Genomic DNA, 26354 nt, shown 5'->3' on the forward strand with positions numbered 1-26354 from the left:
GCAATGTAATCAGTCAAAATAGCAAACACTTTATCCGTTGCTTGTTTATATTTATTTTTATTTACTTTGATTTGTATGTGTTACTTGCAAAGTTGCCTACCCTCATCTTTCAGCAACTTCAGTTTGGACTGGTTTGCTTTAAATGCCAGGCTGATTTTAGTCTTGGTCTGTCTTTGTTTCTGTGACTCTAATTCATCTACGTTTTCAGTCACTTGTTAAATGTCTCTATTAACACCGTATTAACACGATGTGTCACCAATTGTGTTTTGACCTTCAAGTATTACTGAAGGTATTCACAGAGAATTTCTTAAAGCTGTCTGATGCGGGTACAATTACCATTTGAACTAATTGGATGTATTGGTGGATGGGAAAGATTTAAATGGGTCGAACGGGTTTCCTGGCTGGCTTGCAGGTAAGTCCCTCATTCACGGTCACTCACGTTATTTAGTATTTTTTTCCCTATCTCTCTTTCCCTCCTCCAAGGTTGGTTCTTCTGTTTGCTTCAGTTTTATTTGTTTTAGTGTTATTTATCACATTGTAGCATTTGAAAGATTCAAGCGGGTATCAGACGTTTTCTAAGGGTTGATTCGGCCCGTTGGCGAAGCCTTTCATCGCCCAGTGCGGCTTAAAATCAAATTGCTGTGTCGAGGCTCCTGATGTTGAAGCCCCCGCCGACCGATTTTATGCGGCGACTGACGATGAAAGGCCCCACAATTCGGGGCGGATGAAGCTGCTGTTGTTGGAATCATCACCAACCAGGTCAGCTCCCGATGTTACCGTTCACAAGGCCCACGACCGAAGCCTCCGAAGCCTCACGTGTGTGTGTGTGTACGGCCACCAAGAAAGCGTGCCCCCAAATCGTGTCCCCCCCCCCCAATGTTTAGGTAGTGATTTCCGCCCCTAAATGGATAGTATAGGTTTAGAGGGATATGGCAAGCCAGGTGGGACTAGTATCGTAGGGGCATGTTGGTTGGTGAGGGCAAGTTGGAATCGAAGGGTCTGTTTCCATGCTGTATGAGTCTGTGGTTACCCTGCTGTAACAGCATCTTGACAAGGAGGTTTGAAAGGGAAAGATAGAGCAGCAGATTGACTGGAGGAGTAGAGTTGATGGGCCGAATGCCCCAATCCTTCTCCTATACCGTAGGAACACAGGGCAGCGCTGCCCTCTGCCTGCTACCAGGTGTGGGCATGGTGGGCTTGGTGGCAGATGGCGTAGGCAGGACTCCAGGGGAATCTGTCCATGTATGTGTGCCTGCATGTGGACACACGTGTGCGTGGGCGGGGCTCTCTGTGAGCCCGCCCGTTGTGGGCGCGGCACATGATGACACGGCCAGATGTGGGCGTGGTTGCGGCTGGGCACGCCCTAGTGTGGGTGTGTGCGAGATAGGCCCCGCCCCAACCGCCTCTTCCCATTCGTTGTTTCCTAGCGTCGTTCGGACCGGCGGTTGCGCGTGCGCGAGCGCGGTGTTTGAGTTGCCATGGGAACGGCGTCGGTTGTGGTGTCATGGCGGCCGAGTTGAACAGCCCGGCCACGGCCGTGCTCCTGCCGATGGAAGCCGCCGGGTACGCTGGCAGCCTGCAGGAGTTCCCGCTGAGAGACATCGGCGGCCCGCGGTGAGTAAGATGGGGGGTGAGGGAGGGGTTAACGGGGATCTGCCGGAGTGACGGGGAGACTCCGAGGTAATGTAGGGAGGAGAGGGTGAGTGGTGGTGTGGGGGATGAATACGGGGGAGAGCACAGGAGGTGGGAAGAGAGTTCAGGGGGAGGGGAGGGAGTTCAGGGGAAGGGGAGGGGAGGGTCTGTGGGAGGGTGAGAGGCCTGGGGAGGATGGGGCGAGAGTGTGAGGAGGAGTGTGGGGTAGAGGCTGGGGCGGTGGACAAGAGAGCTTGGGTCAAGGGGGCGAGACAGAGAGGGAGAGAGAGAGTCCAAATGGTGAGGTGACTCTGTTGAGGGTGGGGAGTCCAGGAGGGGAGTAGGTGAGGAGCAAGACAACGGGAGAAGAAGAGTCTGGGACAGAGTCTGTGGGTGGGAGTGGACGGTCTGGGGAGGTGGAGAAGAGAGTCCTGGAGGAAATAGAGATAGAGAGGATGTTTCCACTAGTGGGAGAGTCAAGGACCAGAGGCCATAGCTTCAGAATAAAGCCTCTGTCCCATTTTCACGACCTAATTGGCAACCTCTGCCGAGTTTACCCTTGACTCATACTCGCAACATGGTCGCCACGAGGTCGTAGGAGGTCTTCGTAACTCTTCCTCATGCTCATGAGTGGCCTCAAGTAGGTCGCGGCATTTTTTCCAGCCTGATAAAAAATGTCCACGAGTATAAAAAGGTCGGCATGGAAAAAATTGATACTTTTTACTCGTAGGTAGGTCATAGGTAGGTCCTAGTAGGTCGTGATGGTAGTCGTAGATAGTCCTAGTTGGTCGTAGGTAGTCGTATGTCGGTACTCCGAGAAAAAAAATGCAAACATGACATAATTTTATCATGTGATCATTTTCCACTCGTAGCTAGTCGTAGTTGGTCTTAGGTGTTGAAGACTGAGGTCAAGGGGGGTCGGAGGAGGTCGTGGACATAGTCGTAGGAGATCGTAGACATAGTTGTAGGAGATCTTTTACTTCCGTGAGTCAACACAACCTTGACATTTTTTTCAACTTGTCTTGGGCCTTCTAAACTCATGGATTAGGTCGTCCAAGTGGGACAGGCCCTTAAAAGGACGTACCTTTTGAAAGGAGATGAGTTGGAAGTTCTTTAGTCAGAGGTTGGTGAATCTATGGAATTCATTGCTGCAGACGGCAGTGAAGGCCATAACAATGGAATCCTAATGGAGGATATTACAGCACAGAAGGACATGGAGGCCATGTCAATAGATATTTTTAAGGTGGAGATTGATATATTCTTGATTGGTCAGGGTGTCAGTTGTTATGGGGAGAAGGCAGGAGAATGGGGTTGAGAGGGAAGGATAGATCACCATGGTGGAGTAGACTTGATGGGTCGAATCGCCATGTTATGAAGTGCTCAACATTTTTAATAGATTAATAGAATAGGTCAGATGTTGCTTTTACTCCGTATAAATCTGTAATATGCTTAAATGTTATTGTGCATAGGTGACCGATGCCAATTTCATTGTTTGTACTATGTCCCCTGAAGATTGGCTCACTTTCTCATCTTTTCATTTTCTCTTTTCATTGTTCTTCCCTCCTCTTCTGTTCATAGGTGGTTCAGACAGCATGAATATATTGAGAAGTTGAATATGCAGGCCATCATCAGTGCCACTGCTGAAGGAGATGAATTTGTCAAAGAACACATTTACTCGCTTGGGAAGGTATCTGAGTTTATTAAAGAGATAAAATAAGCCAAAGTTTATGACGTGGACCATTTGTCATATTCTGACAACAGAAGTGTGTACTTGAAATATTAACCTGTCCAATCTAGTTCCAGATGTTAGTGGATGTTCACTCTTTTCAACATTTTAGATATCCAGGATATAAATATAAATTAGACAAAAGTGCTGGAGAAACTCAGTGGGGTGCAGCAGCATCTATGGAGCGAAGGAAATAGGCAACATTTCGGGCCGAAACCCTTCTTCAGAGGGTCTGAAGAAGAGTTTTGGCCCAAAACATTGCCTATTTCCTTCGCTCCATAGATGCTGCTGCACCTGCTGAGTTTCTCCAGCACTTTTGTCTACATTCGATTTTCCAGCATCTGCAGTTCCTTCTTATAAATATAAAGTACGGTAAATACAATAATGGATTCATATGTTTTTTTCTGTTGTGTGGGTTAAAAATGCTTCAGAATTCTACCAATCTTGCCTCTGTCCAAAAAAAAGTGATACTTGTCTGCTGAATGCATTATCTGCATGAATCCTTCCTTGCCAACTGGAATGTCATGCTGTTAAAAATAGCTAGAATATCATCAGTGGTAAATTGATTTTCAAATTCAGGGCAAATTCAGTGTTAGTTAAGAAAGAGGCCTTGTATTTTTTCCTGGTCACAGATTAAGATACCAGATTCCTATCCTGTTATATTTTGAATTATGATTTGATCCTTTTACTATGTGCTGTTTTGAGGGCTCCTGTGGGATTTTATAGCTGTTATTTAGAACTTGATTTCATTGCAGGCCCCCACACTGATCCATGAGCTCATTGCTGTGGAAGTTTGGAAGCAGAAGGTGTTTCCTATATTATGTCAGCTCCAGGACTTCAATCCAAAGAGCACATTTCCAATATATATTGTGGTGAGTGAGATTGTTAGCTTTATTTTGGATAGAATAAGTGGAAATAATCTTACCTGCATGAGTTTAGATCGGATAGTTTTAGCAGCCAATGTTTATAACTATAGCAACTGGTCAAACTTCTAGAAGCCTACTCTACTTCCACCTGGAATCGAAATATTAATTACTTTAATTGTGGAGCAGAAAATAATTTTATCCTTGATTATACTTCTCCACTGCATATATTGAATTTGTCATTGAAAAGGTGTTGAACAACTGCCTTGGCTAGCCCAGATATTTTGACGGAAAGGGTGGCAGTGAGTCAGGAATGTCTATGCCATGCAAGTAAAAGTGCTTCCATGGCTTACTGCATTTGAGTTGCTGTTAATATTAATTGTGAATGATTTAGTAATTGTAATGCCTTTGTTTGAAAAGGGGAGGTGGTTAGATTATCTTGGTGGAATTGGACATTCCCAAGGGCTTGTAGCCATTAGTGTTACTTGGCATTTGTTAGCCAAGCCAAGGTGATGTCCCAGTCTTATGAACTGTTTCTTACATGAAGAACTTGATGGGAATCAACCAAGGACCTTCAACCAATCAACCATTGGACCTTTTACCTTGGTGCCACATTCCTGCACTAATTACTTATCTCTTGATTCCCTTAGTGACTAAAAATAAATCCATCTTTGTCTTACCTATTTATTCAGTGACTGAGTCTCCACAACTCTTTGGATGAAAGAATTTAATCTATTTTCTACACTGAATGGTCATTTTGATACTGTTCCCTGGTCTTATTTTTAAACACACGGAACTGCAGTTAATTAACTGCAAGAATAATTAAATGATTGACAAATGCAAGACAAACATGTGCCTTGCCTACATTTTTAAGTGAAGGTCAACTGAACACCATGAGTGCCAGTTTTGGCTGGCATGAAGATACTAATATATATCCATTTGTTAAGCATCTTGCAGAATAGCCTAGACTCTGATCCACGAGTGTGCCCACCATAGCTGGCTAGTATTTCCCCATGGATCCACCAGTTTGTCGTCAACATTACACCTGCCATAACAATGCCGAGGACAAGATTTCCACATTGTACACAGTGCTGCATAAAATACTCTTTTAGTATGACCGATATCACGTTTAACACATTCTCCTTTTTTTTTTTAAAGGACTGAAGACAAATTGTAGTTTCTGCTTTGTGGTGTAATTGTCACAGAGTCCGAGTCTGTTGGGTTTATCCTTCCATTTAATTATTTTGTTTTTACACACCTTCTGTTGTACATTCTCCTGATCCATCTTGTGATCTGCACAAAGGGAATCATTTTTTTTCTTCAGCAATGTCAGTTTCAATCAAATTGCTGCATAATTTGATTCAAAGCATTTTTACGAAAAATATCACAAACTTGAGAATGACTTCAACCATGATCCATACATAAGTTGTATTTTCGATCACCCAGCGGTCATGGTGGCGCAGCGGTAGAGTTGCTGCCTTACAGCGAATGCAGCGCCGGAGATCCGGGTTCGATCCCGACTATGAGTGCTGTCTGTACGGAGTTTGTACCTTCTCCCCGTGACCTGCGTGGACTTTTTTTCATTTCACTGCACATCTCGTATGTGTACGTTGTGAATAAACTTGACTTGAAGTATTAGTAAAATAGACAAATTGCCAGTGTACTGACATTTTTGGATAAAGACTCCTTACCTGCTCACAGTATGGGAAAATTTAAACATTTTGTTCTATTTTTGAAGTTTATCTAACAATTTGTACTGAAATTGTATAATTTATGGTAGATACATAAAGTCAGTGGGTGAGGCAGCATCTATGGAGAGAAGGAATTGACGAATTTTCGGGTCAAGACCTTTCTTCAGACTTTATGGATACAGCATTTTACTGAAATAAGTTTTGATGCTGACACAAACAGTCAGTCCAATGATATCCCCTCAACACTGGGAATTCAAAAATAAAATGCCATACACCTCAACCAGTTTGTTTAAAATGTTTATGGACAGTTTGGAGGCTGAATTTTAATTTACATCTCTGAATAACTTTTCATGATATCATCAAAAATGCAAATTGATGAGAAATTAAGAACATGCATAAAATAAGCTGTTCATTCTAACCCTGAATGTTTATATGCTGTTTGATGAATCTTTTGAATCCATTTCCATTACCTCTTGAACTTAAACTTAATTTTTACAGCGAGTAAAAGACAATGTTACAGCTGTGTTGGACTGATATTATCAGTGCTGGCTGGATAGACTACTCATTACTCAAATATTCAGTTTTCTGTAACATAATTTTTTTTTAATGTAATCTTCATAAAGACTGTAAAATATGTAATATTCTTTACCTTCAGAATGTTCACACTAACATTATATTGGGCTGTCTTAATTTAGTTTTTCTTGCCTTGCATAGATCTATCATGAAGCAACAATTATTAACCTCTTGGAAACTATCTTTTATCACAAGGTAGGTATGGCACGTTTAACCATTAAGTATATTGAATAACTAATCCCGAAGCAAACAAATAAAAATGATCTTGGAAGTGCAACTATTGGCTTATCGTTCACCATGGTGCTGTTATTCTTTGCCCTGCATTGAAAATTAATTGCAAAGCAAACTAAAATCTATACTTGGGTTTTCTAAAAGCTTAACACATTCTTTTTAAAACACACTAAAAATAACAAAAAAGACGAAAAGACAGACAGACTGCAGGCGAGGATGCCATTGCTGACGGCGCCACTCGATGTTAAGGATATAGATGGATTTAATAAAGTTGTGAATTGTACAACCCTTTTCAACCATCTGTGAAAGAATCTCTATTATTGTTTTATATGCAGGATGTGTGTGAGTCTGCAGAGGAGGCAGTACTGGATCTTGCTGATTACTGCCATCGAAAGCTGACCCTACTAGCTGCACAGAGTGAAAGCTGCGAAAATCAGGAGCGTGATCCACCTACAGCTACATCCCTGACAGTATGATATATGGTTATGATTCTATAAATGTTAATTCCGGAATAATGTAGATTCAGCTATGCTCCTGGAGAACATAAATTAATCTGACACCTCGACTTTTATGGGGCATTGGAGATGCTATTAAAGATCACATTGCTTGAATAATGGTATGCCATATCTCCCAACCTACATCCCCAGATAATAGATTTCTTTACGCATTGCTAGACACAAATGGTTTGCCAGGCTTTTCTGCATCGTAACGTAGAGAACACTCCCAAATGTTGTTCGTCAGGTGTAAAGTGCTTTGGGATCATTGGAAGTTATAAAAACAGGAATGTTGCTGGTCGATGGAAGTACTGAGGACACGGCTGGTGACTCCATCCGGGCCCGTTGTTTATGCAGGTTCCCTCCCAGAATGACCTTCGGTGACTGTGGGTACAACTACACCTGAGGCTATTGGGACGTATTACGTTATTCCACGGACTCCCTGTTAATAAATTCCATTTATTGAGCTTGTCGTGTAGAGATACGTTTTGCTCGTGATTCGGCCTGATTTCATTTTGCATCAAAGCTTTCAAGTTATAACAAGCTACAATCGATAAGTGTTTGGGACTCCAAGTTGGTCTGTAATTGCCTCTATGCATTCCTGATGGCTTTGAAAAGATCATACCTAAGTTTCCTGTGCAAGTTGTGATCATCTGATGCGAACATATCAAAATTGGTGTTCACTAGAGAGCACATCTCATGGTTTAGGAATCTTGAATTTAATTTTTTGGCGCACAGTCCTCTGCAGACCTACTGATGAGCTGGAGTAACTCAGCAGGTTAGGCAGCATCTCTGAGGACATGGATAGGTGACGTTTTGGGTCAGGACCAGAGCTACTCCAGCACTTTGCGTTTTACCCAAGCATCTCGGATACATTGCAACAATTTGCAACTCATCAATCCTGTTCACACCTCTGCTTTTATCTCTGGTCTTTGTTCCAACCTTCTGTCCATCAAACCCCCCGCCCCCCTTACCTGTGTCCACCTATTACTTGCCATACTTTGTCCTGCCTCTCCCCTCTTCCAGCTTTTACTCCTCCCCCCCTGCAATCAATCTGAAGTAGGGTTTCAACCTGAAACATCATTTATCCATGTTGTCCAGAGATGCTGCCTGACCTGCTGAATTACTCCAGCAATTTGTCCTTTTGTGTATTAACTAGCAGCTGCAATTCCTTGTTTCTACAAGAAACTGCAGATGCTTGTTTTTAGACACAAAAAAAGACACAGTGGTGTAACTCAGTGGGTAAGGCAGCATCTCTGAAGAACATGGATAGATGACGTCTCTTGGAAACATAGAAAAATAGGTGCAGGTGTAGGCCATTCAGCCCTTCGAGCCAGTACTGCCATTCAATATGATCATGGCTGATCATCCAAAATCAGTACCTCGTTCCTGCTATTTTCCCATATCACTTGATTCCTTTAGCCCCAAGAGCTACTGTAAATCCAACTCTCTTTTGAAGCCATCCAGTGAATTAGCCTCCATTGCCTTCTGTGGCAGAAAATTCCACAGATTCACAACTCTCTGGATGAAAAAGTTTTGTACGGAAAAATGGTGTTACAGATATATAATAATTATTAATATGTTCTAATTATCAAATGAAAATTGTCCAGCAAGATCAGAGCTGTTAGAGATGTCTTTCAAAATGCATCTTGTTCTTCATAAATTTTGGAAATCCTGTCAACTTGTAAATTAAGTTATTATGGATTCCTTGTAGTTTTTTGCTTCAATGGTAAATGTCTGGTTGAAATGTTTTTTTTTAAATCAAGGAATTGAAAAAGCAGAGTCAAGATTTGGAATTTGATATCGCGGTAAAGGCTGTTTCCATTCTTCGCTATATAACTGATCACATTGACAGGTGAGTAACAGGATCACTGTTGTGTGTAATATTAATTGTCGATGAAGGACCACATTTAGAAAGCTGATTGAATTTATTTTTTATTTTCTAAAATAAAAAGAGTATCAAGTTTGTGCTCGTTGAGATGCTGGTACTACAATGGAAAGCAATATATCCCAGAATATTATCCCATGAAAGACTCTCAATGTCAAAAATCATGCTCGTTTAACTATATCAGAATGCTCTCGAATGCCATTTATACAGCAATATGATTGTATTATAGCTTAATTTAATTAGTTGTTCATTTAGCACCTAGTTTGGTGTTCCAAAAGGGGCGCCGCACGATTGGCAGCCCCACCAACAGCCCACGGACCTTGAGCCCCACCACGGGGCGTGGGCTTAACATCGGAGCCAATCCTTTGCCTGGGATCGCTCCAACCGCGGACTTTACCATCGGAAGCTCTCAGTCTCGGGAGAGGCCGAGTCGGGAAGATCTAACGACCGACCTAGAGGTTCAACCAGCCCCGGCGCGGGGTCCGAACACCGGCGCTGGAGAGCTGACATCCCCCCCGATGCAGGAGCCGATCATCCCGACGCGGAAGGCCCAAACGTCGCTGGCTATGGGAGGCAAGATTGTCCCGTCAACGGAGGGCTCGAAGCCCCCGGGAGAGCAAAGAAGGGAAGCAATTTGAATTTTTTTTCGCCTTCCATCACAGTGAGGAATGTGGGGGAGTCACTGTGGTGGATGTTTAATTTAAAATGTATTTTGTGTGTTCCGTTGCTTTTTAGTTGTATGACTGACTTGGCACATGAAATTCCATGTATGTTGCAAAACATACTTGGCTAATAAAGTATTATTGTGATTGTTTGTGATTGCGATTGTGATTGTTAAAAGGTGAACTATATTTACTATTTTGTTTTTTTAACACAGTTGATTGGTGTTGTCATTTTTGTGCTTTGTGCTCCATAAGGCTCTTATATTCTGTACTTGTTTATACTTGTGCAACCACATAGCTGTGAGCAGCATTTCATGAGGACTTTTATGACTCTATTTGGTTGGGATATATACAGCCCTATTAAACACTGAGTTCTTTAGATTCTCAAATTAGATTTGTTGCACCTTCCTGCCTTTCATAGTTGCCCAAAGATGATTGTGTTCTCAATCCCTTGGCCTAAATCTTTATATTTCCTCGAAGTGGAAATAAATTCTACACCATAAGACATCCTAGCTCCTTAAATTTTTATTTAAAAATTCTCCTTTTAAGCACCTTGCGACATCTTAGGACTCGCATTAAAGGTAATATGTAAAGTTCTAGGCATTTTTGGTTCTTTGCAGTTACATCAGTTTTCTTTTAGATAGCTAACATATCATTTTGAATCAAAGATGTAGAGGCATGCTCTTGAAGACAACTCCTCAAACTGAATTGTGCATAATAGATCTTCCCAGTATCCGGTTGTTACGAGATTGCTGTTTATAGGAACCTGCTGTGCTCAAATGAACTGGTTAATTTCCCACAGTGACTATATTTCAAGGCTTTGTAAGGCACTTCAAAATGTTCCCAGGTAATAAAATGTTATATATATTTGCAAGTCTTTATATAAATCTTAATTCCGTATTTAAATAACCCAGCCAAATCCTAGTAATAATTTTGCAATAAGATGGGCGCCTGTATATGTGAACATCTGGTTTTCATTAGTGATGCTATTTAGTTAAATTTTATTGTACATTGTGTCTCTTTACGTCAAGCTTGCCAATCAGTGTTCAGACACGGCTGCTGAACACCCACAATGTGCCATGCCTGCTGGTTCAGCTGGTGGATCATTGCCCCTGGAGGCGATACAATTCCAAAGGTAAATGTCCTTGTGTTAGCTGCCACAATCGTAGGTTATTTTGACAATCCAAACATGTTAAGGATTCCAATAAAAAAGTACTGCAGATGCTGGTTTATACCAAAGATAGACATAAAATGTTGTAGTAACTCAGCGGATCAAGCAGCATCTCTGGAGAAAATAGAAAGGTGATGTTTTAGGATGTCTTTCTTCAGACTATCTTCAGAATGCTAAGGATTCTGTTTCCCTTCCTTAATGAGTAATCACTGAAAATCACTGTGTTTGAGGTAATTACGCAGAGGATACGGTACTAATGTGGAAAAATTGAATTATTGTAGATGGGCAAAAAGGTGGACGTGATAGGTGAAGGAGCACACTTCTGTGCTGCACAACTATGTGACTGAAACCTTGAATGCAATGTTCTGTAGTAGGGGTGTGAACCACCATCCTTTTATCTCACATTTACTCACTTACTAACTTGTGTTCCCGTGCTTCTCCATGCACCCTTCCTACGGATGTCTGAAGCCTTACTTTCATGTTCGAGGAACTGTAGGAAAATATGAAATTTTGATCATGCCAAAGGAATCAAACACAAAAAATCAAACTCTGTATTGTATTGTTTTGTAAAATTAAAACAAATCCATCCCTACTTTCAGTCTCAATCATTTTCGGAGCTACAGGAAGAGGGTATCCGAGTGAGACTAGCTGGGTTGCTCTTGATTGAGCAAAGACAAACTCAGTGGTCCAAATGGACTCCTTCAATTAAATGACTGATCTATAATTCTCAAATGTAATTAGAATTAGATATTATCTGTTGACCTTGGCCACAATGCCTGCATCCTATAATTGAATAGAAAACATTTGTGCAATAAATAGTAAACAGATGTAGTATAAATGAGAAATTAATTAATTCAGAAGATTATAAACAGCCAAAGAAAAGAGATTTTCTGAAGTGATTTTTTAAAATACATTTTTTGAAATGCAGTCTCTTCAGATTCTTGCTGAGGTATTTCCATGAAGGAAAGAGTAATGACAATTTCATTTTGTTGCTTCAAGTTCAAAGTCTATACATGATTTGCAGCAGACATCTTTGGTGAGCAATAGGGGACAGAAAATTGAGTGCAGCATTATTTAAATTATGCTCCTTTTGTATCCTGTGTGGTAAAATCTTCCACGTGCAATTTTAAACCTAATCATTTCAAAGTTATGAAAGGGGAGGGAAGAGGCCTATAGGACATATTTTGAGTATTGTTTGAAGCTCCATTTGCCACACTATATGAAAGATGTGGAAGCTTTGTTGAGGGTGTGGAAGAATTTAAAGAAGGGTCTCGACCCGAAATGCAACCTATTCCTTCTCTCCAGAGATGCTTCCTGTCCCGCTGAGTTACTCTGCATTTTTGTGTCTATCTTCAATAGGATGTTGCATGCAGTAGAGTGTCCAGCTTCTCATTATAAGGAGAATCTGGACAAATGTGGATTGTGTTCTCTGGTGCATCAGAGGCTGAAGGGTGACATGATAGAAATACGTAAAATTGTGAGAGGCAGAGCAGAAGGATATGGACTTTTTGCAGGCTGATGGGTCTAACTAGATTGGTATCATGGTCGGTGCAGACAATGTGGGCTAAAGGTCCTGTTACTGCGCTATTCTATGTTCACTATCCTTTATTCCGCTGACCAGCTAATTAAGCGATGAATCCAAAGCTGTTATAAATTGTCCTGGTCAACTGGTGATTATGCAAGGTAATTTGAACAACATCCTTTTCTTCATCCAACACGCAAATCTCTTAGTTCATTCCCTGGACAAAATAATTAATTAATGTTATATCCAATATCAGATTCAGATTCAGTTTCAACTTTCATTGTCAGTGTACAGTACAGAGACAACGAAATGCAGTTAGCATCTCCCTGGAAGAGCGACATAGAATATGATTTCAATAAATAAATCTATTTACATGAATAAATCTATTTACAATATATTACTCTGGTCATTCACAATATTGTTATTTACATAATATAAATTGCATAATACTGCAACTTTTACTAAAATAGCTTCCCCTTGTTTGGATGTATTTGTATCCCAATAGGTGAATTACAGAAATATGCTGATGGCAAGTGGTATACAGTGCCCCTTGAAGATCATCTAAAAATAACAAAAGTGGATGGACAGGTCTGGATTGCATTGTACAACCTATTGCTGAGGCCTGATTGCCAGAAGAGTTATGATTTCAACAACTTCAACAAAACACAGTTGCTTAAGGTATAGTTTATCAGAAGGTATTGCTTGCCAATTTTGGTTAATCGGTCAAAAAATAATAGTTTCACATATAAGCTTTTGTTGTTATACTAGGATGAATTGTGTGGTTTATTTCCAGCTCTGCATATTCTTTGGGTGCTTTACTATTGTTTTATTTATCCCATGTAGTTAAGGCAACAGGGAATGATTAATCTAATAATCTATCAATATTTATCCAGCCAATAATTGAGATACATTGGAAAAAGTGGTTTCCAATTCATTCTTTGATATTTGCTGAATTCATTGATCTCAAGCTGTATAAGGATAGAAGTCAGTTGCTCTGAGCTGGAAGGAGAAAAAATGAAAGATGGACACAAAGTGTTGGAGTTACTCAGCGGGACAGGCAACAGCTATGGAGAAAAAGGATCGGTGATGTTTCAGGTCAGGACCCTTCTTCAGACTGAATGGGGATGGGGGAGAGGAAGAGCTGGAGGTTCTTGCCTTAAATACTTATGAAACAACAGCAGGAGTAGCCGGTCAACTCCAGAGCCTACTCTGCCATTTAAGTGATAGAGATTAGTTTAAGTTCCTCCCTCCATACAGCCCCTTGCTTACCTGTTATTGTTGAGAGAAAAGGCATAGAATGCTGGAGTTACTCAGCAGGTCAGGCATCCCTGGGGAACATGGATAGGTGACATTTCGGGTTGCATGAAGAAGGATCCCCAAAATGTCACCTATGCATGTATTCCAGCATTTTATGTCTTTCCTTAGTAAACCAGCATCTGCAATTCCTTGTTTCAACTTTATATGCTTTTTCAGTTGGATATTATCCTTAAATTCCTAAGTTAGCCATTTTCATCTTTCTCATAGCAACTTTCTTCCTTTAATGGAATTTACCGAATTTGTGAACCATCAGCCAAAATTGGGAGGCTAAATATGAATCTAATCTAAATCCCCATCCCAAAGATTTCTCTCTAAAATTGGTGGTTGTAATGGCCATTAATTGGCAGCAGAGGGAGGTATTCTTGCATATTTTCAGCTACATCTTGTATTTTAATAGCATTGCTTTCAAGGGAGTATGCATGAATTTTAAATTGACTGCTTTTAGACAAGTGTGCACAAATTCATTAAAAACATATTTTTTTAAGTGATAAATGGCCAATGGGGGACTTGTGGCTGGCAAATCCAACTTGACTGTTCTTTCCCGAAGGTGTATAAAAATACTGGAGAAACTAAGCGGGTGAGGCAGCATCTATATAGCGAAGAAATTGCTGACGTTTCAGGTCGAGTCCCTTCTTCAGACTGATGTCGGGGTGGTGGGGGCGGGAAGAAGAAAGGAAGAGGCAGAGACAGTGGGCTGTGGGAGAGCTGGGAAGGGGGGGTTGAAAGAGCGAGAAAGTAAGGACTACCTGAAATTGGAGAAGTCAATGTTCATACCACTGGGGTGTAAACTACCCAAGCAAAATATGAGGTGCTGCTCCTCGAATTTACGGTGGCATTCACTCTGGCCATGGAGGAAGCCCAGGACAGAAAGGTGGGATTCGGAATGGGAGGGGGAGTTGAAGGGCTGAGCCATCAGGAGAATAGGGTTGGTTATTGCGAACTGAGCGAAGGCGTTGGGCAAAGCGATCACCAAGCCTCCGCTTAGTCTCACCGATGCAGAGCAGCTGACACCTAGAGCAGCAGATGCAATAGGTGAGGTTGGAGGAGGTGCAGGTGAACCTCTGCCGCATCTGGAAAGGCTACTTAGGTCCTTGGATGGAGTTGAGGGGGGAGGTAAAGCGACAAGTGTAGCATTTCCTGCGGTTCCAAGGGAAAGTGCCAGGGGAGGGGGTGGTTTGGGTGGGAAGGGATGAATTGACCAGGGAGTTACGGAGGGAGCGGTCTCTGCGCAACGCTGAAAGGGGTGGAGATGGGAAGATGTGGCCAGTGGTTGGATCCCGTTGGAGGTGGCAAAAATTTTGGAGGATTATCTGTTGTATGTTACGGCTGGTAGGGCGGAAGGTGAGGACAAGGGGGACTCTGCACTTTTTACGAGTGAGGTGATGGGGAGTGCGAGCAGTGTTACGGGGTATAGAAGAGACCATGATGAGAGCCTCATCTATAGTCGAAGACTGGAACCTCCGTTCCCTAAAGAATGAGGACATCTCCAATGCCCGGGTTTGGAACACCTCATCCTGGGTGCAGATGCGACGTAGACGGAGGAATTGGGAGTAAGGGATAGATTCCTTACAGGAAGCAGGGTGGGAAGAAGTGTAGTCCAGATAGCCATGGGAGTCAGTGGGTTTATATTAGATATCGGTCAGCAGTTGTTAACTGCGATGGAGATAGTCGTTCCAGAATGTGTTTTCTGATTTGTTTCATCTTCAGTGGCTAATTTTTGCCATAAAATGGTTTTGATGGCATTCTTCTACAGTCATACCCAATTGTTTTAAAATATATAATTTTAGAAAGTAATTATTGCAAATCATCAGTTTTCTGATGAATGGACCAAATACTCTTCCTTGCCATGCACCATGCAACGAATAGTCCAACATTGATTGCACACAACTCCTTTGGATGAATGGTGAGATTTAGATAGCAACCACCTCTGTGGCCACTCGTTGACAGGTGAATACATTGATGTACTTTGTTCTCTTGCTACCTCGCTCAAGATTTTATGTGGTGAGCACCAATTCAGCTGGAGGTTTGCATTTGCTGGCATATCAGAAGGAAACTTTGCCTATTTTACTGTCAAAAAACAGTTTCCTTTGTGTCTCAGCACAAGTTCTATAAGACGTGGTAGATATGTGAACTCTCCATTACTTCCCAAATGTTTAATTTATTCTGAATTTAATTACAGGCTTTGTCTTTTCTAGTTTGGAGAAGGGGCTGCCAGGCTGTAAATCTATAATAAGAACATACCGCATAGTCAAATGTAGGCCATACTGACCTTGTGTCTGCTCGCCATTCAATAAGATCCTGGCTGATTTTTGATGTCAGTGCCAACAGTCTAACAATCAAAGAACCTTTATTAATGTGTCAGTGAAGCACCGTTGTGGGTTTTTCAAGGATAGTGGATATCTTGTTATGAAAATGTGTGTTGCACAATATAACTGTTTACTGGCCCGAGTGCATTGTTTCCTCGCTAATTGTCTACACTATCAAGCTTATAGCTGTGGTTTGGTTCAAGCTACACCACAGGCACTGAACATGCAGTGACATGAAGCACAGTTATTCTGTTCAGGTTCAGGTTTAGGTTTATTATTGTTAAATATACCGAGTTGCAGTGAGAAGCTTTATTTTGCATACTCTATAAACAAATCAGATAATATTGTACAAAATACAATCAGCCAAACTTAAGTCTGAAGAAGGGTCGCGACCCGAAACAACACCCATTCCTTCTTTCCAGAGATGCTGCCTGTCCCACTGAGTTACTCCAGCATTTTGTGTCTACATTTGATTTAAACCAGCATCTGCAGTTCTTTCCTACACATCAAGTACAACAGGTACAGCAAATGTAGAGCGAAGCAGGGACCATTACCTACTATTGATCCTGTTTGTGTCTAAAACTACATACAGAACTTTCAGCTGCACTTATGTTGTCCACTATGAGCTCCAGTTACCTCCTACATCCCTAAAACATGCTGGTTGATTGATTAATTGGACAATGTAAAACAGCCCCAATATGTGCAAACAAGCAAATGCAGATCTACTACAAACAAAAAGTGCTGGAGTAATTCAGCAGTTCAGGCAATATCTTGGACAATATGGATAGGTGTTTTGAGTCGGGACCTTTCTTGAGACTGATTGTAGGGTGGGGGAGGAAGATATCTAGAAGAGAGGAGGGGCGTGAAAAAATGTGTACAGTATAATTCTATGACAGTATAATTAACAGCATAATTCTCTATGACAGTATAATTCTCTCACACTTAATTTCTATGACTGCTTACTGTATGGCTGTACTGTGAATATTTAATCATTTGGCAGTGGAACATCTCGGCACATCTTAAAAATATGAATGTCATTCTAAGTTTCCTTTCAGTCCTCCCCCTTTTACTTCTGCAGGAGCATTCACAAGGGAGACATGGCGTGGGGCCCCCGAGAACAAAGGCAGACCCGGTGGAGGGCCACCAAAGACGAAGGGGGAACTGGCAGGGGTTGGGAAGGGTGGGTGGCTGCAGTCATGTGCAGTGGCAGGGAGCAGATTCTGTACTTTTGTTCATTCTCGACACTTGTGTACTGCCCAGGTTGTATGCAAAACAAAGCATTTCACTGTACCTAGGTATTCTAGGTACGTGACAATAAAATATAATTCATTCATTCATACACTTCCCTTTCTGGTGAGAAGTTGCATATTGTGTATCCACACAGCCAATAATTTACATAAATTTGTGATTTATGAGGTTTGTTATATACAGTGAGAAATTAAAATGTGTCATTTTGAGAATGTCCTCTTATAATAAACCAATACCAATTCTAGTAGTCCTTAATGATCTATTGTCACATTCAACTATTTGAATTAAATGTTCTACAACAATATTCTCTATTCTTCAGCTTCAAGGATTCCTAACTGAAGTTCTCATTGATCAGCTACCCAACCTGGTGGAATTACAACGCTTTCTAAGCCATCTTGCCATGGTAGATCCACCTCCGACAAAGAAGAATCTCATCTTAGAACAGGTAAGATGTTAGATGTTATGCTACAATTCACCACCATAAAAAGTGTTAGAAAGGCAACAACTTTTAAATAAACGGAATCTCCTATAAATTACAATTATAGCATTAATTTTGCAAATGTTATATCCAAATCTTTTTTTCAAAAGTCTTAATCATATACCTATCCTGGACTAGTTAAAAAAGATCTTCTACTAAATTTGAAAAACCTTTTCGCCCATACATCAAGAATTGGGTACGGAGAAATGCTTCCATTACATAAGACAAGTCAAGTCAAGTCAAGTCAAGTTTATTTGTCACATACACGAGATGTGCAGTGAAATGAAAGTGGCAATGCTCGCGGAACAACAAAACAACCAAACAAATTATAAACACAATCATAACACACATATTATTTTACATAATAAATAATAGAAGGAAAAACGTTCTGTACAGTTAGTCCCTGGTGAGAAATGCGTTTACAGTCCGAATTGCCTCTGGGAAGAAACTCCTTCTCAACCTCTCCGTTCTCACTGCATGGCAACGGAGGCGTTTGCCTGACCGTAGTGGCTGGAACAGTCCGTTGCAGGGGTGGAAGAGGTCTCTCATGATTTTGTTTGCTCTGGAGTTGCACCTCCTGTTGTATAGTTCCTGCAGGGGGGTGAGTGAAGTTCCCATAGTGCGTTCGGCCGAACGCACTACTCTCTGCAGAGCCTTCTTGTCCTTGGCAGAGCAATTTACATGGTCTGCTCACACAAAGCTGAATTCACATATGTGTTACAAGGGACCCTTTGTGTGTACTGTTCAGTAAAGTAGACGTGGACACACAACATCTAATGTTAGTAGAAAATTCCCACATACGTGATTAGTCCAGTGTTGGTTGTAATCCTATGTGCTGCATATATTTTGTAAAGTTAGTTTCAAAATGGGCATCAAGATTGACTGATGCAATGTGGTCAGTGGTATTATTAGCAGATAGCTTAGTAAGTCACTGAGTTCATAGAGGAAAATACTTCTGATTCTTCTATGGAAAGAATAGATTTATATTTTAAACATTTTCTGCCAAGTATTTAACCTTTCTAGTCCAGGTAGAATTATAAGGCTCTAAACACGCTTATTATTTGAAGCCCTTGTCACCAAGATTGCATGACAATGTCAAGTCTTATTCCTGCCACAGTGGGTTGTCATTTAGCTGAACTGTGCCCTTTTTGTGTTTAAAAAGATTGGTTTATGTTTCTTTGGGTTGTTTGGAATACAATATTTATCATCTTGATTTGCAGTCTGCCTTTGATGTTAAAAATAGAAGCTGAATTATAAGTTATAAACTTTTTTAATTCAGCAACAGAAACTGCGATTTAACAATCACTATTTTGGCCTAAATAATTTTTTCAGAGTTCCAAGCTTCTCAAATGCCTGAGATGTGAATCTCACCTGGAAGGATTTTCATCCACCCTACTTTACCAAACATGATTTTCATTGTGAACTTATAATCAACAATGGACCAGGGTTAGTTTTGTTAACTTGCCCAGAAATTTTCAAAAAACACACCTGGGAATCTCCAGCTCAATCTAATGTATTTGCTATGTTATTAGACTGGGCCAGCAATATTCCTGTTGCATGCTGACTTCATAAGGAAGTAAGTGTTTGGGCAGGAATGTTGAACTGCAGTGGAAATACATCCTTGTTGATCAGTGGCACTGACACTTGTTGCTCAGTACCAAAGAGCAGCCATAATCTGAAACCATACCAAACTCTGTCTGTTATAATTCGCTTTAGCAGGCTGGGAAATTGGCAGAAAGAGAAGAAAAAAACCCACTGGTGAACTTGCAAATATTTTTATTCCTTTTAATATTTTGACTGTAAACAGTTCAATATTAAACAACTGCAGTAAAGAAGGCAATCTTTTTTGGTCATCATCTTTCTTCAATTAATGACAGTGATATTTTCGATTCAAACATGGACTTTGTTAATAAGGAGAGATAGCTCTAATGATGAGATGAGAGGCCCTTCTCAATTAAAATTGTGTTAAGAATATTGAAGCACCTTTCTGTGAAGAATCCATGCAAACAGCGTAGCAATTAATTGGTTAGATTTTGAGATGAGTAAAAATATTCTACAGATTATCAAGGTGAGTATAATGTGCCAAAAGATATATGGATCAATCTTTGTGCTATTTAATTTGATATGATGTTTATGTTTTACGTCTGTCTCTTTCCCCTTTCTGCTGCAAGGTTCCTGATATCCGAGATAGGATTTTTCGCGAGAACTCAAACAAATGGAAAGCTATTGCCAAGCACCTAGTGAAAACTGCATTTAACCCTTCTGAGCAGGAGTTACTTCAACAGGCACACAGGTATGATTGAACGTTTGTTGTTTCACTTCTGGATTTAAAATTAGGATATGGTTCTATACACATACAGATTGGGTTTACCCAGTGCTAGAATTATGTAGAGGATTGTATTGAGAGGAAATAAACATTAAACAATGTTTTTACTATGGAATACAGAGAAATGTATTTTCAAATCAGTATAATAATATTAACAACAAAAGTTGGATGATAATATGATAAACATTAGAATTGCTGGGAAAACTCAGGCAATCAAGCAGTAATAATGGTAAGAGAAGCCATTTGACGTTTCAGGTCAAAGACCCTTCATTAACCAGTTTCTTTTTTGTTTCAGATTCCTGCATCTGTAGTTTTATTTATTTTCCATTTTAGTTCAGAATATGTAGCCATATAACAAGTTTTAATAATGCTGTTTAACTCAACCCATTCACTCTCAACTTTGGTTGAAAATACCATATTACAGTGCATTCAGAAAGTGTTCAGACCCCTTCAATTTTTTCACATTTTATTACGTTACAGCCTTATTCTAAAATTGATTAAATTATTTTTTTAATCATGAATCTACACACAATACCCCATAATAAAAAAGCGAAAACAGGTGTTTAGAATTTTTTGCAAAGTAATTAAAAATAAATAACTGAAATATCACATTTACATAAATATTCAGACCCTTTGCTATGACTCTCAAAATTGAGCTTAGGTGCATCCTGTTTCCATTGATTATCCTTGAGATGTTTCTACAACTTGATTGGAGTCCACCAGTTGCAAATTAAATTGATTGTACATGATTTGGAAAGGCACACACCTGTCTATATAAGGTCCCACAGATGACAGCGCACGTCAGAGCAAAAACCAAGTGATGAAGACGAAGGATTTGTCCGTAAGCCTCCGAGCAGGATTGTGTCAAGACACAGATCTGGGGAAGGGTATAAAACAATTTCTGCAGCATTGCAGGTCCTGAAGAGCACAGTGGCCTCCATCATTCGTAATTGGAATAACTTTGGAACCACCAGGACTCTTCATAGAGGTGGTCGCCCGGCCAAACTGAGCAATCGGGGGAGTAGGGCCTTGGTCAGGGACGTGACCAAGAACACGATGGCATAACCAGAGTTCCTCTGTGAAGATGGGAGAAACTTCCAGAAGGACAACTATATCTGCAGCTATCCACCAATCAGGCCTTTATGGTAGAGTGGCCGGACGGAAGCCACTCATCAGTAAAAGGCACATGACAGCCTGTTTGGAGTTTGCCAAGAGGCACCTAAACAAGATTCTCTGGTCGGATGAAACCAAGATTGAGCTCTTTGGCCTGAACACCAAGCGTCACGTTTGGAGGAAACCAGGCACCGCTCATCACCTGGCCAATACCATACCTATGGTGAATTTCAGTATATTGGTGGCAGCCTCATGCTGTGGAGATGTTTTTCAGTGGCAAGAACTGGGAGACTAGTCAGGATCGAGGGAAAGATGAACGGAGCAAAGTACAGAGAGATCCTTGATGAAAACCTGCTCCAGAGCACTCAGGACCTCAGTCTGGGTCGGACGTTCGCCTTCCAACAGGACAATGACCCCAAGCACACAGCCAAGACAACGCATGTGTGGCTTTGTGACAAGTCTGTGAATGTCCTTGAGAGGCCCAGCCAGAGCCTGGACTTGAACCCGATCGAATATCTCTGGAGGGACCTGAAATAGCTGTGCATCGACGCTCCCCATCCAGCCTGACAGAGCTTGAGAGGATCTGCAGAGAAGAGTTGGAGAAATTACACAAATACAGGTGTGCCAAGCTTGTAGTGTCATACCCAAGAAGACTTGAGGCTGTAATCGTTGCCAAAGGTGCCTCAACAAAGTACTGAGTAAAGGGTCTAAATACTTATGTAAATGTGATATTTCAGTTATTTATTTTTAATTACTTTGCAAAAATCTCTAAACACCTGTTTTTGCTTTTTTTATTATGGGGTATTGTGTGTAGATTGACGATAAAAAAATAATTTAATCCATTTTAGAATAAGGCTGTAAAGTAACAAAATGTGGAAAAAGTGAAGGGGTCTGAATACTTTCTGAATGCACTGTACAAGGAGATCGTTTGTTCTTTTAATTTTAAGTCTCAAACATGATCTTCAAACATGTTTCCTTTCAAATACATTTGTATGCACTGAGGTGAAAATACTTGGGCTAGAAAATGTATTCTTCCATGTTAGACACTGAAAACCTACATGAAACAAGCCCCCTTGCTTAGATGAAGCAATATGAGGTGGACACAAAATGCTGGAGTAACTCAGCAGGTCAGGCAGCATCTTTGGAGAGAAGGAAGGGTGACTTTTCAGGTTGAGACCCTTCTTCATACTAAGCAATTTGTGTCTACCTTTGATTTAAACCAGACACTGCAGTTCTTTTCTACACCTGAAGCAATATGAGACCCGCTTCTAAGTTGGGCAATTTATGTTTGATCGGCAGAAAATTTACTTTTAGATTAGGCAATAGCTGGAGTAATTCAAACTTGCTTAAAGGACAGTATGTCTGTCGCAACTCCAATTTCCACTTACGATGGCTCCGATTCCAGCACAATATTGGATGGAGACAGACCCAAGCTCTTTTTATCCTGACCTATCATGGTACATTTAATGCAATTTTAAAAAGTACATTTGAGATTTCACTTCCATGCTAACTACTCTGGTGTTATGTGCAAATAGTAAAATTTCAAAGACAGGATGGAGATAAGGTTCAATACCCACTATTGCTGGTTGGAGTTGAATAACCTTATTAGCTAGGACCTTAATAACTACGAGACTGGAGAAAATCCCTTTAGTTTAAGTTGAACTAATCAATTGACCCATAAATGAAAGTAAAATACAATAATTCTTTACACTCTGACTTTCATGCTTTATAATCACTAATCATTGTGGGAAAATATATTTCTGTAGATTGCAATTCCTCCTGCATTGATATTGTGAATAGTCAATGGTTCACAGGTGGCCATTAATGAATAAATGACATTTAATTTCTACCACGTCTGAAGAAAGGTCTCAACCCGAAACGTCACCTGTTCCTTTTCTCCAGAGAAGCTGTCTGACCCCCCCGAATGTTACTCCAGCTTTTTGGATCTATCTTCCATATTTGCTGATCAGTACAAAATCACACAAAATACGAACCAGAGAGAATTGGAGAGGTGTACCTATGAAACAAATTGCCATGTTTGTTAATGTCATTATCAAGCTGTTTAACTGAGGCACTGAAAAGTAATTCATGCTGCAGAATCACACAATATAATCCCTTCTGATGCACAGATTGGCAGAAACTTACAATCTGAATGTGATGGAGAATCTAATTCCAGAGCGCCCAAAATGTGGATATTGTGGAGAAGAGGCAGCAAAGCGCTGTTCCCGATGCCAGATTGAATGGTACTGTGCGAGGTAAGAGAGTCAAATTTAAATATCTCAGTGAGAAAAGGATTCTTGGTTTGCAGGATCAATTCCACAAGAAAATCAAAGTAAAATTATATGTTACTTCTTGCTCAAAACTAATGTGGAGTTGTAGATAGTGAGGAAGGTTGTCAAATTATACGGCAGGATGTAGATCGGCTATAGAAATGGTTGGAGAGCGGCAGATGGAGTTTAATCTCAGCAAGTGTGAGATGGTGCATTTTGGGAGGTGGAAAGTAAGGGGAAAGTATACAGTTAATAGCAAGAACCTTAACAGCATGAATGTAAAGAGGGATTCTGGGGTCATAGCTCCCTGAAAGTGACAACCCAAGTAGAACGAATGGTGAAGAAGACACATTTGGTATGCTTGCCTTCATCAATCAGGGTATTGAGTATACGAGTCTCATGAAATCATGTTGCAGCTTTACAGCACTTTGTTTAGGCCACATTTGGAGTATTGTGTGTAGATCTGGTCGCTCCATTATAAGAAGGGAGTGAAGACCTTGTAGAAGAGGTTTACCTGAATGCTCCCTGGATTAGAGGGTATCAGCTGTAAGCTGGCAAAGATAGGCTTCAGCAGCTCAAAGCATTATAAAATACATCAAACGTATCTCTTGGGATTTCTAGCAGGCAAACAATATGCTAAGCATCTTCTTGGGACTCCTCAGATAGACTACGTTAATTCTCATTTGATCTTCCTATCAAAACCCGTGTAGCTTTACCTTCCAAAAGCTGACATATTGCTGTCCCTGGCCATTTATCCTAGCTGCAGACAGATATGTCTCTGTGCAAAACAAACAGTTCGGAAAGATGGCGCTGATGTCAAAGATGATTTTGAATGGCTGAGCAGGCATGAGGAGTTGATTGGTCTTTTTCTGCTACTGCTTCTTGCACCTCTACTCTAGTTACTAGCGCAGGTACTTGGAGCTGACAGATACAATAATGAATGAATGAATGAATGAATGAATGAATGAATGAATAAGTTTATTGGCCAAAGTATTCACATACAAGGAATTTTCCTTGGTGCTCCACCCGCAAATACAATACAATACAATACCATTTATTGTCATTTGAGCCTCAGTGACAACATGACATACAGTGACACTTAGGAATGACACATAAAATATTAAACATTAATAATAAAACATTATTGATTAATGCAGGGAACATCTCTTCATCACCTCTGTTGTCATCTTTAGTGGGTTGGGTTTGGCTCTGGTGCAAGGTGGTATATTCTCTCAGTTCTGCAATAATAAAGGTCAAAGAACCTGTGAAGGAGAGGAGATTGGTAAATGGAGTGTTCATGAATGTATAAATGATACTTTATTGTCACATACCTAGGTGCACTGAAATTCTTTATTCTACAATACATGTATTTTGGGGAAGTTGTGTAAGGATGATGTATGTGTTTGTAATTGATTGAGCAATGAAAAGTGATCTGTAATGAATGCTGGGCAATGATTTAAAAAATGATGATTGTCACATTGTACATTTGCCCTTTAGTCCATTCATGTGAGGCACAGGATTTCCTTTTTCCTTCGCTCCATAGATGCTGCCTCACCCACTGAGTTTCTCCAGCACTTTTGTCTACCTTAGATTTTCCACCATCTGCAGTTCCTTCTTAAACTAATTAATTGGGATACTGTTTAATAATGAATGTTTATTCTTTTTCAGAGAGTGTCAGGTGAAGCACTGGGCGAAGCACAAGAAAGCCTGTGATCTGATGGCTGGTGCCGTAAAAGCATGACTGCGGTATTGGAAATCATTCAGCAGAAACCAAACTAGTGATGGCTTGGTTGCAATTTCTGAGAACTAGGAACTGAATAGAACTATGCAGTTCCAATTGCGGAGTTGTACATCTGTTTGGGTATTCCCACTATTGAGCATGGTACATACTGTATGCTGATAGTATAGCCATCTGGATTTCCCATTTGTTCAGAAACTTATGAAGCAGGCCACTAACATTGTGCTGCAGAATGGGAGTCTCCTTCATATCATTGTGGATTTAGGAGAGCAAGCTTAAGATATAAAACAATTTTATTTCTGGTGCAAGTTTCTTCTGCAAAGTTCAAAAGAAAAAGTAATTTTCTAGAAAATATTTTTAAGGAAGTTGAGTTTCACGTTTTTGTAATGGTTTTTGTCAAATTGCTATTATTTTGGGGTCTGTGAAAGCAATTTGAATAGTGACATGTGGACTGGGGATCTGTGAGGTTGGAAAGATGGTGCTCAGAGCATTGCGATGAAATACACATTTAAATCAATTTAAATGTTTCCAACTGCTAGCATTTCAAATACCACAGAAATTGAAGGACTATTTGGTCCCCTCAGCAGTTTTCAACATGCACACGTCAGTTGGTGCTGCTCGTGGGAAAATGTCTGAAACCAGCCAGTGCATACAAAAAGATAAATCTGTATATTTTCTTAAATATGTTAACATTTCAGGCATCAAGATTATATTACTTGTGGAGTAACCTTTGGTAGTGCAACGTTTTGAATACACAGAGAAGTGGGACATACATTTCCACCATTGTTGTCAGCAGAAGTGTTTGAAAGGGGGTTATTGGTAGCATCACAAACAATTCTTGTCTGCAATTTAACCAAAACAAAATTAAACAGATTGAGCTGAAATTAAAATAAAAAATATTGTGTTGTGGTCATTTGCTGCTTAATTTCTACCACTAACAGAAGTTTACAGATTAACGTGAAGCCATAAATTGACATGCTGACAATACATTTACAATATTCATCTTATAAGCAACTTCAGTGCCTAGTTAGGGAGCAGATGGATATAAAATTGAAGACAGGTATGCAGCTAATAATGTAGCAGGAACAGCAACATTAGATCGTGA

At 40.5% G+C, this 26354-nt stretch overlaps 1 protein-coding gene across 2 annotated transcripts; it reads left to right on the forward strand.

Moving 5' to 3' along the window:
- The first annotated feature begins 222 nt into the window (after positions 1-222).
- zmynd10 (zinc finger, MYND-type containing 10) lies at positions 223-26146 on the forward strand. 2 transcript variants are annotated; one of them, XM_055647753.1, is made up of 12 exons: positions 223-412; positions 3211-3319; positions 4114-4230; positions 6627-6680; positions 7052-7186; positions 8977-9065; positions 10792-10895; positions 12959-13131; positions 17644-17769; positions 19974-20095; positions 23371-23496; positions 25180-26146. In XM_055647753.1, the coding sequence occupies exons 1-12, from the start codon at positions 321-323 to the stop codon at positions 25250-25252; spliced, it is 1320 nt and encodes a 439-aa protein (XP_055503728.1). In that variant the 5' UTR covers positions 223-320; the 3' UTR covers positions 25253-26146. The 2 variants fall into 2 exon arrangements, with proteins under 2 accessions (XP_055503728.1, XP_055503727.1); XM_055647752.1 differs by lacking the exon at positions 223-412 and adding an exon at positions 1456-1614.
- The last annotated feature ends 208 nt before the right edge of the window (positions 26147-26354 follow it).

Source organism: Leucoraja erinacea, chromosome 16, assembly GCF_028641065.1.
Source record: "Leucoraja erinacea ecotype New England chromosome 16, Leri_hhj_1, whole genome shotgun sequence".
Classification (NCBI taxonomy): domain Eukaryota; kingdom Metazoa; phylum Chordata; class Chondrichthyes; order Rajiformes; family Rajidae; genus Leucoraja; species Leucoraja erinaceus.